General features: G+C 49.2%; 1 protein-coding gene across 5 annotated transcripts in view; it reads right to left on the reverse strand.

Annotated features, from left to right (window-relative positions):
- Nucleotides 1–10,333, reverse strand: part of FHOD3 (formin homology 2 domain containing 3) — a 489,898-nt gene extending 479,565 nt beyond the window's left edge. For 3 of the 5 annotated variants that reach the window (XM_061170499.1, XM_061170498.1, XM_061170497.1), the window contains exon 1: nucleotides 10,029–10,333. In XM_061170499.1, coding sequence (XP_061026482.1) covers nucleotides 10,029–10,193 — 165 coding nt within the window. In that variant the 5' untranslated portion in view covers nucleotides 10,194–10,333. The remainder of the gene's footprint in view (nucleotides 1–10,028) is intronic. The other 2 variants (XM_061170501.1, XM_061170500.1) reach the window with 1 other exon arrangement.
- Between the last annotated feature and the right edge of the window lie 977 nt (nucleotides 10,334–11,310).

Consider the following 11,310-nt stretch of genomic DNA (forward strand, 5'->3'; position numbering starts at 1 on the left):
GGTACCAGACATAAACATATCAAGATACACACACTGATTTGAGTAATAAAAACAATCCGTATGACTCAGCTTTAACATGAAAAGAAAGCAGCTTTTTACTTCTGCCACCACAGGGAAAAGTATACAAACTTCCTGCAACTCCCTCCAGGCACTATCTGCAGGTCCCAGGTCACAGGTCACTCTACTTACCAAACCCTGAGGTCATGGCTCTTCTGGCTTATCCATCCTATTTCCATCCTCTTGGACTCAGTCAGCCAGTTGATGGTCCAGACCCACTTCCATCCCCATCTGTGGGGATATGAGGATTCACCTTTCCAGGTGAAAATCAGGGACAAATAAAGAATAAAGTCTAGCAAATAAAGTTCAAAAATGGAGAAACGCCACACTTGAAAGGAGGGGACCAACTGCTCTCTATCATACATGAAGAAGCAGCTAGAATGTGTTTGACCAGAGGCTTTACAGAAGGGACTTCTGCATGGAGACAGCTGGGGTAAGGAGACCGCTCTTTTTTCCCTCCAACTCTAAAGTGTATGATAATTCACTCATTCAACACCTATTTACTGTATACGCACGATGTACCAAGCACTGTTCCAGGCTCTAGGGCTACACCAGTAAACAAAACAGATCGTAAAACAAACCAAGCAACCAACCCTCATGGAGCACCAGGCCAGCCACTCAAGGGCTTCGGAGTCACCCTGAATGGCAGGGGCCCTGAGGTTTTAAAGCAGAGGAGTGACATGCTCTCTCTTTCCTCTTTAGCCAATCACACAGGCCTGATTCCTAGGCTGTTCCCTCACATTAAAACCCACTGAATGCACCCTATCTCTAACCTTTTACTTTTTTCCTATTAATGGCCATGTTCCAAGGCAAGGAGGGAACCTCCACCCTGCCCCATCAAGACTTGCTGTAAACTACAGTGAGACAGTGAGAGGGGGGTTAGCCCAAGAACACACTGCTAGATAGGGGAGCAGGGAGGCCAGAAACACCCCCTCGAGGCTGTGGATGCAACGGAAGTCGGGGAGGCAGTGGAGACTGTGCTCCGAGTGACTCAATACCCAGTCTTCAGTCGGCTGCTTCCCCGGGGGTCCGGCACCTGCACCCCCCAGCTGCCTGCAGCCTCCATGATGAAATCAGAGGACCAGACGGAAGTGCCCTCACAATGGTCATAAGGGTTAAAAGCTAGGTTCCCAGCCTGTAGCACAATTAATAGTAAATTTTGTTTTCATTTAATAAAACTACAGATATGGGGGCGGGGGGGGAAGCACTGCTTAAACCAGCTGTCTCAACACCAGTATCACCGCTCATTCATGCTTTCATGAGTTGTGAGGAATGTTACCATCAACTCTGGATTAATCAATTATAACCAGGGGAGGGTCGGAGAAGGTGACTTCAAATCACAGATAAAACAAAACTCCCCCTAAAGTGGTATAAAGTGTCATTGGTATAAACTTCTTTAGTCAAAACTGTGGCCAGTTTTAGGCAACCCGGTGAACGGCTGCAGCGCTGTGTGTGACCCTGGTTGAGCCAGAAGGACCTCCTTCTCATGTCCTCTCTGAGGACCCACTGCTCTGTCTCCAGCCTGCTCTAAACACGTCAGCATCTGGCCACTCAGGAGTGTTTGCCCATCAGCATTTGCTATGAACCCCAAGCCACTCTTGGGATCTGACGAACCAGTCAGAAGATGCATCAGTTAGTTACCTTCTATTCTGAGAACGTCACAGTAATCTTTGGCTTGTCCTGTGCACTCTGGTTAAGACCCTGGCATTTCATTCCCTGCTGTAATACCAGTGTATGAAGAGTCCAAGTAGCCTAATCAATAACAAAAACGTCTTCTTCTGGGTTTTCCTCTTTCCAAGAATGCTAAAAATATTTGATGAGGTGACCCACAAACTAATTTTTCTGTGTCATTCTTGCCAAACCTAGGAGTATTAGTCTGTATTGAATTGCAAGTTCTTTAACATTTTCCCTTTTCTCAACGTCTTCAACAATTTTGAGATTTCTTTTTTTCTAACATTAAGTTCTAAACATTTTCCCTTGGAGTCCAACTTTTTAATTTCTAGGTTCCAAATCTAAGTGGAGAAGAGAAGGTATGTTTCCAAGTTGTATATAGATACAGTGCAGATTCTGTTTGTCACTAGGTGGGTCTAAAAATAGACAAACTTCTGGGTGTACAGATAATTTTGCTGATGTGTGGTAACTTAATTTTTTGAATGAGCTAAAATCTTCCCCCTCCCCAAAAGCTAATGCACAAATGGGTTAATCTGTCCATGGAAATCAAAAGTTGCCCGTGATGCTGAGTGCCAAGGTATACAATCAACTTACATTTTCATATGCATTACAGCATCACTGCATTCACTGCATTCTGAGATACTCTCTTGAGGCATACTGAAGATGGAGGCCGAGCTGGCTCACTAGGAATGGGGCAAGACCCTGGTGTGGCCAAGCAAGCATGTCACAGCCCCCAAGAGCCACTGGGAAACTGAGCAGTTTTATATTGATATCGTTAATTATAGCCTTAGCAACTTCTCAGTTTAGTGATAAAAATTTAGATGCATGTGCTCCATGTATAATACCTCTACCCTAACACTTCTTTACTAAACTAACAGTTTATGTAACTGATGACTGAGTTCACCATTGGAATTGACTGAGCCGAGAAAGATACTCTGAACATGAAAAGACTGATGCCCTACATTTGTTTTTCAAAGATCCTAAGGAGAACACGACTATCAGGGTGGGAAGGAAGGTAACAGTGGAGGCACTACAAAAAATTTACTGATTGGCCATCTCAGCCACAGCAAACACACTAAGGACACACGGTGACACTAAATGAAAGGACGCTGATCCCAAAGGGAACATCAGAACTCATAACCTAATTTTTTTAGCTCTTTTATTAAAAAAAAAAAAGTTCAACATATGCAAAAGTACAGAAAATAGTATAATGACTCCCCCACAGACCTATAATCCAGCTTTAACTCAAATTCTATCTTGTTCCCTCTACACACTCACCCACCTACTTACTTGCCCCTCAACCAAGATTATTTTGAAGCAAATTCTAGACATTATATAACTTCATCTGTAAATATTTCAGTATGTATCTCAGAAAGATACAGACTTTTCCTTAAACATAACACAGTAGTATTATCACACTTTAATAATTTTAATGTTAAATATCTTTATTAATTTTGTTTTAATTTTTTATTTTTTTATTAATTTAACTTCAACAATTTTAATATCAAAAATTAATCTCCAAAATATATAAACAGCTCATGCAGCTCAATATTAAAGAAACAAACAACCCAATCCAAAAATGGGCAGAAGACCTAAATAGACATTTCTCCAAAGAAGACATACACATGGCCAAGAAGCACATGTAAAGCTGCTCAACATCACTAATTATTAGAGAAATGCAAATCAAAACTACAATGAGGTATCACCTCACACCAGTTAGAATGGGCGTCATCAGAAAATCTCCAAACAACAAATGCTGGAGAGGGTGTGGAGAAAAGGGAACCCTCTTGCCCTGTTGGTGGGAATGTAAATTGATACAGCCACTATGGAGAACAGTATGGAGGTTCCTTAAAAAACTAAAAATAGAATTACCATATGATCCAGCAATCCCACTACTGGGCATATACCCAGAGAAAACCATAATTCAAAAAGACACATGCACCCCAACGTTCACTGCAGCACTATTTACAATATCCAGGTCATGGAAGCAACCTAAATGCCCATCGACAGACAAATGGATAAAGAAGTTGTGGTACATATATACAATGGAATATTACTCAGCCATAAAAAGGAATGAAATTGAGTCATTTGTTGAGACGTGGATGGACCTAGAGACTGTCATACAGAGTGAAGTAAGTCAGAAAGAGAAAAACAAATATCGTATATTAACACATGTATGTGGAACCTAGAAAAATGGTACAGATGAACCGGTTTGCAGGGCAGAAGTTGAGACACAGATGTAGAGAACAAACGTATGGACACCAAGGGGGGAAAACCGCAGTGGGGGGGGGGATGGTGGTGTGCTGAATTGGGCGATTGGGATTGACATGTATACACTGATGTGTATAAAATTGATGACTAATAAGAACCTGCAGTATAAAAAAACAAACAAACAACAACAACAAAAAGTCACTATTCAGGTTTCCCCAATGGTCTCACATATTTATTTACAATTTTTTTTTTGGCCGCACAGCTTACAGGGATCCCCGACCAGGGATTGAACCCACCCCCTTGGCAGCGAAAGCGCGGAGTCCTAACCACTGGACCACCAGGGAATTCCCTACAATGTGTTTGTTTGAATCAGTGTCCAGTTAGAGCCACACATTGCAATTGGTTGATATATCTCTTAAATCTCTTTTAATCTAAGGTTTCCTTCCATCTCCATCTTTTTTTCCTTCACAATGTATTTGTTGGTAAAACTATAATTTCCCACAATCTGAATTTTGCTGATTACATCCCTGTGGTGAGGCTTAACATTCACTATAACTTAATTTCCCCCATTCTTTCTTACTTAGTTCAGAACAAGGCACAGAAACACATCCCAATAAAATAGCTAAAACAACAAAACAAAACAAAAAGCAGTCTGATTGTCTCTGGAAAGGACCAGATGCTGACAAACCCAAGACTGAAAATGCCCCACAGACGCGGAACCAGCTACACGGAGTAGAAAGCCAGGTTTAAATCGGGGACATTCCTGAGCTGGCCACAGGCAACAGGGGCATCACCTGCAGGTGACACAGTGTGGAGGTTGCAGGAATGGTGACTGTTTTCTGTCTGAGGACAGAAAGGTTTTCCAAGGTTCACAAGTTTCATCTTCAGAGAGAAATAAACCATGGAGGGGAAAGGAGGCTGGGGGAGGGGTGCTCCTGAGTTGGCCTCAGCATGTTAATCAGTTTTAAATCTGCCACCACTAAAAACTAACATTTCAGAGTCCAGAGGAGGGCAAAGGCAGTCCTGTTGTTTTCCAGAGGGAAGCAGGTTGGACTCTGAGGACAAGAGGCACAGACTCCCAGAGCTTCTACACTGGAAGGACAACCAGAGCACAACCATGTAAGCCACAAACTGTGACAGGCAGCCGCGTGCAAAGGCAAGGCAGTCAGCCCCCTCCCCCCACCCCTCCCCCTGCACAGAAAGCATGTGCTCTGCTGGTTTTCTAATAATGGGACACAGTTGGCTACAAGCCCTGGAGTAAAAAAAGACTTGACCTTAAATCCCAGCTCCTCCACTTAAAAGCAGTGTGACCTTAGATAACCTGCCTAACCTCCGTGTGCCTCAGTTTCCTGATCTGTTAACTGGGGATACCATTGTCTGTCTGCTAGAACTCTTGTGAGGGTCAATGAAGTTATAAGCCGAGGCCCACAGTACAGTGCCCAGCACAAGCTCATTATATGTTAGCCCTTTGCCCCCAAAGATTTCTACCAGGCCACCCCAACCCAAACCCTTGCAGGGAGCCAGGACAGCACCTGCTGGATGTCTAGCTGCGTTACCGATGCGGTCTGTGGCCATGCATGAAGCAAAGCCAACTGACCCATAAAGGGTTCAATCCCATGATCCTGATCTCAATAGCACGGCTCCAACCAACTGAGCTAATTACGGTAGAGTCGGATTCAACGCAGCTTGCACGGAGACACTCTTAGCTGTTCATACAACATCTTTAAACAGTTTTGTCCTAAGATGCTATGTGACACAACACACTTGCCAACTTTACTAATGATCTCATCTTTAAAAAATCTTAATGTAATGTAGCAAACAGATGTGTCCCTTAAGAGGATTAAGGTGGAAATTCATTAGAGCAATAATACCAGTGGATTTGTGTTCTAAAACTAACGCCCATCAATCAACTTAGTGCACACTCCATCTTAGCACTGCTCAGCTTCCAGGAGAACCCTGGAGAACTGGACAGCCCAGGTCTTTACCCTCAAGGAAGTTATCTGTGAACAGGGGAGACAGAGAGGACCCTCCTAGCCCTGGACTGAGTCTGACCTAAATGACCTCTAATCCATGCTGCTCAGACTGCAGTGTGTACAGGAATCACCAAGGCATCTCGGGGAAATGCACAGTCTGCTTCAGCAGGTCTGGGGAGGCCTGAGAGTGCATTTCGAAGAGCCCAGGTGATGCCCAGCCCACACTCAGAGGACCAAGGTTCTAATCCTCACAGCAACTGGCTATTTTACAGGTGGGATAGCTGAGGCAGCAAGGGAACCACAAAGACAAAGGTAGTGAGAAAGGAATGAACAGGGCACGGTCAAGGCTAATCCAATGACAGCATGGAACTCTGAAACGTGGGCAGGCTGCCTGGAAGGAAGAAACTCAAGACACGAAAGTAGGAGAGTCATTAAGGGCTCAGACCTGGTGCCAAATGCCAACTCTGGAACGTCCCACTCACATGGCCCACTGACTTTCTTTATGCTTTGGGCTCTTCTGCTGTGAGATGCAACAGTACCAGTGCTGACCCACGGGGTGGCCGCGGGCTTGGCAAGATGATGCGTGCTTGGCTCGGGCACGTGGCCAGGACCTGGGAGCTGTTATTACTCTACTCTCTGGTCTGCAGCAGCCACGGAAACATTCCCTGAATTAAATTACTAGGTCATAATTGCTGTTTTGACACGCAAGCTAGTTACCACTTTTTTGTAACATTCTACAATTCCAGTTTTGCCTATCAAAAAGAAACAAGAATCCTTAGGGCCTTCACTTTTAGTGTCAAACAATCCAAAGACATCTAAGCTTTGAAAGGTCTAGGATTCTATTAATTCTACTGCACAGTTTTTTCTAAATTATAAGTCCTGTAATTACAATTATTTTTCTTCTTAAGACACTGAACCAGAAATAAACACCTGTTTATGCAGCATTTGAAAACAAAAGGCCTCACATAGTCCAGATAAAACATATAACCACCAAAATAAACATCTCCCTCAGTGAGAATACGGTACCTGTTCTGACCTTTTTGTTATCAGACTAATCATTTATTTAATTATCCTCTTAGAACTACTATAAAAAGCTGGGGTGGTTTCTTATTTTTCAGTCTAGCAGCTTGGGAAAAAAAAAGATAAAGCATTATAAGCACAACATGTTGTTTTCGTCCAAGACAATGGTTTAAATTAACAACTAACTTCAAATGGAGTCAGCAAACATGAGATAAATGTATACATATTTCATTAGGTTAGGAAAAGATGCATAGACTCAAGTTTGGGCTGGAAAGGACCTAAGAGGTTAACCAGTTCAAAGGTTCCCAGCACAGGAGAATGCCTAGGGGAGCTTTACAAATTAAGACCCTCTGCAGGGGCCTTTGAGGGGGCCTTGTTACACAGGTGTGTTCACTTAGTGAAAATTCATCCAGCCGCTCACTTAGGCCCTACACGCTTTGCTGTGTGTGCCATCTACTTCAAGCAAAAGTCTACACCCCCAGGCAGGATGGCTGAGGATGCTGAAGGTGTCTGCATGTTTCACAGTCACGCTTCTCCCCTCTCACCACCCAGAACGCCCCCTGCCCCAGGAACTCCTCCTCTTGCCAGGCTGGGCTCCATGGGACGTGGAAACCTTATCCATGGCAGGGGCTTGCCCATTCCCTCACTGTTAGCTAGTTCACAGCAGGGTTCGTAACTATTTGTTCCCACCTCTGACTGTGAACTCCACCAGGCTGGAATTCTGTCTCAAGGCTCTTACTCATGCTTGTAACATTCACCTGCTCCAGGCCAAAAAGTACCTGGCCTAGGAAGCTGATTCGGAAACTCCCCAAGTTAATGGAATGGAAGCCCGAGGAGATGCGGCTTCTGCCCACAGCCAAACAGCTGGTCCAGGGAGCAGAACAGCAGTGGAGTCTCAAGCCGCACAGACAGGGTTTGAATCTCAGCTCCCCACTCCTAACAGAGAAACTAGGTTATTTAATTGCTCTCTGCCTCAGTTTCCTCATCTGTAAAATAGGTATAGTAAAAGTCTGCACTTCACAGACGAGTGTAATATTAAATGAGACCCTGCATTGATATCCCTAATAGAGTACAAACCTACATACCAAGTGCTCAAAACTCATCAGCTCTTTCTATCACAGATGCATCATCCAATCCAGCAGATTCCCTGCTGGAAATTAGCATTTTACAATATAAATGTGCACCTAGGCACATAAATGCCCTGAATTCTGCTTTAAAGAACCCTGGCTAATAGAACCAGCCACTCAGTCGGCTCTAGATGTGAAAAACAATGCCAAACATCTGACTATACTGCAGGGGTCTGCAGGCAAAAGACTCAGACTGAGGCTGGCTGGATCCCCCCAGGACAAGGAGTCAAGGGTCTCTATGGGACATATTCGGGTTCCATTTACTCTACAAGGGCCATCTCAGAAAGTCCTGTGAGCCAGTGCAACTGCTGTACTGTGGCTTCTAGGGGGTCGGGGGGAGTGGAGGGGGTCCTGTAGTGCTGGAGCATCAGGATCTCCTATGAGACCAGGAACACTGCATCAAGGCTAGGGGGCTATTCCATGGAAACATAAAAATGTACTTCAGCTTCCAGCTTGAAAGGTCAGCCGGTGTACATAGGGCTTGAAATCCAAGGAAAGCACTTCAAGGTCACAGGGCCACAATTATGAGTCTTCTGTGGTTTCAACAAAAGATCACTGTAATCAGAGACCATAATGAATGAAATAACCATGATGCTGAAGAAGCCCTTCGAAAACTCTTAACTGAATCCACGGGTTGAGAAGAACCAAATAACTGACAAAAGTGATTCTGATAAGCTGAATCCACAATAAAAACATCATTCTCCCAATCCAACCTTTTACGGCCACAGAGGTTCCCAGGAGCAGTGACTGTATCCATCCTGCACCAGCACAGAGAAAAGGAGATAGAACTGCCCCATTCCTCATTCCTGAAGACAGGTTACTCATTAAGAAGTGGCGTTGGGGGGGGGGGGGCGGGGAGCAGTGATATAACAGACACCACTGCCAATGTTCACCAGTATCCATACCAACCTCCCTCTCTACTTCCAAGGCAGGTGAACATCATACAGAAGTCTAAAAAAAATTTTTTAAATCGATTTTGTTCTTTTTGGCATCAAGGGTTATCTCTTCCAAATATTTATCAGTGTTGATCCTCAAAGAATAAATCATCTACAAGCTCTGATATGAACCCTAAGCCAAAAAAAAAATGTACCGGGGAAGTAATTCTTCAAGGTGCAGTCACTAAGTGGGAGGAAGGGCTCTCCTGGGTAACTAAATGCTTGGCTTTCAACGCCCAGCTCTTTGCAGCACACACTTTGCAAGATGCCTGCCCTGAAAAGGGTTAAAAAAAAAAACTATGGGGTGGACTGAGAAGCCATTCTTCTCAGGGGACACTCATTTGGGGCTCTGTGCGCGCGCCGCCCCTCCGCGCCCCCGCCCCTCCTCCCACAGCCACTGCTCCTCCAAGATCCCCCAGGCCACCTGCTTCTTCTAAGGAAAAGGGGCTGCTCCGAGCACTATCGTAGCGCGCGGGCGGCGCCCTCCGTGGTGTCCCGCAGGGGAGGAAGGAGAGGTGTCCCCGGGAAGCGTGCTTTGTCGCGAGGGTCGCGCGGCCGCCCGCAGCGGCCCCAGAGGCCTGAGAGGGTTTGTCCCGCGCGTCGCTCGGGTCTCCCCTGCGAAGGACCAGAGCCCCCCGGGGCCCGGGTTCTTTCCGCGCGCCGCTCGGCGCCCGCCGACTGCCGGCTTCCGATCCCCACCCCGCCCACCCGGCCGAGCGAACGGCGCGGCGCGGGGAACCTTCTCCATCCCGCCTCCGGCCGACGCCGCACCTGTTCGGCCCGTCCGCCCCCAACACCCCCCCCGCCCCGCTCCGGGCCGGAACGCAGGACTGTCCTCCTCGCTGGCCTAGGAGATCCCGAGCCAGCCCGCGGGCGCCCAGACCCCTCTGCCTAACGGGGAGGGGCGAGGTCTGCCCTTGGGCGCTTGTCTCCCGGCTGCGCCCAGCCCAGCTTGCCCGCGGCGCCCCTACCCCGGCGCGCCCCGCAGCAGGGGCTGCGTCCCGGGGGCCCAGCCCGCCCGCGCCGGGCCGTACCTTGTGTGGCGCCCGCAGCAGCCGGTGGACCCCGGCCAGCTGGGTACCGAGCGCGAGGTCCTCGCGGAACGTGAACAGCGGCGGGCGGCTGGGCTCGGGGAAGTTGGTGCTGTTGAAAGGGTCCGTATCGTCCAAAAACTGCACCCGGCAAGCCAGCGTGGCCATGATGCATCCCTGCCCCGGAGGGGCGCGGGCCCCGGGATCTGCGGGGCCGCGGACCGGGACGCCGGGGTCACCGCGAGCAGTGGAGGCCGCGGCCGCAGCTCGCTGGCTCGCGGGCTCACAGGCTCCGGCCGCGGGGGGCGGAGCGGGGGCGGGGCCGGCGGGCCCCCTCCTTCCTCTCGCTCTCCGGCTCCTCCCCTCCGGCGTCCCCCTTGTGCCCGCCCGGCTGCCGCCGCTACCCACGCGACCCGCCGCGTGGAACAGGAAAGGGAGAACGGCTCGTGCAGTATCCGCTGCCCTGCGCCAAGTCCGCTGGCGGCGGCGGCGGGGCGGAGAACCCCCCGACCCCCGGCGGGCAGACCCCAGCAGCGCGGACACCGCCTGGGCCGCCGGCTGCACGTGCGCCCCGAGACCGAGGGAGCCCCGGCCGAGCTGCACCCCTCGGAGCGCGGGGAACCGGGGTATGGGGGCGGGGCGGAGCGGGGGCATAGCCGTCCCCTGGCTTCTTATCCATCTGGGAGAGGGCTTAACTCTTTCCAGATGAAGGCGGCGGCGGCCGGGCTGCCGCTGCCTGGACTCGGAAAACCCCAGCTGGGCACCAGGAGGCGAGGAAGCCGGCCCCCGGCAAGCAAGCGGGGTGGTGGCAGGCACCTGGAGCCCTGGCGAGGTTCCGGGGGAGGTTTCCCTTGGGGAGAAGGAAGCTACAAAGGAGGAGGGTGAACCGGCGAACGCTGGTAGCTGTTCTTAAGAGACAAGCCCGGGGGCGCCAGGCGGGAGGCCTGGGGAACTGCGAGGCTCCGCTCCGACACCCCAGCGCCAGGCCTGACGCCCTGGTTGACCCTCTGCATGACCGCGGCCTCTTAGCCAGTTAGGTCTCCGAAAGCCCTAAACGGAGCTAGTGGGGCCGCAGGGGGCGCTTCCGGCGAGGTCACCGAATTGCATGGAGCCGGCAGAGAGCTAGGGACCCGCTGGCAACCGAGGGACTTGCAGGGAAGGTTTGCAGCCTGCCCGCCTTGGCCTGCCTGAGCCTCGAGACTCCTCGCTGCTCGAGGGTGACCCCCTTCGTTTCCAATAAGAACTCCCGGTTTTCTCCATTACCAGGCTGTGGCCAAGGTCGCGG

This window comes from Eubalaena glacialis, chromosome 15 (assembly GCF_028564815.1).
Source record: "Eubalaena glacialis isolate mEubGla1 chromosome 15, mEubGla1.1.hap2.+ XY, whole genome shotgun sequence".
NCBI classification, from domain to species: Eukaryota; Metazoa; Chordata; class Mammalia; order Artiodactyla; family Balaenidae; genus Eubalaena; species Eubalaena glacialis.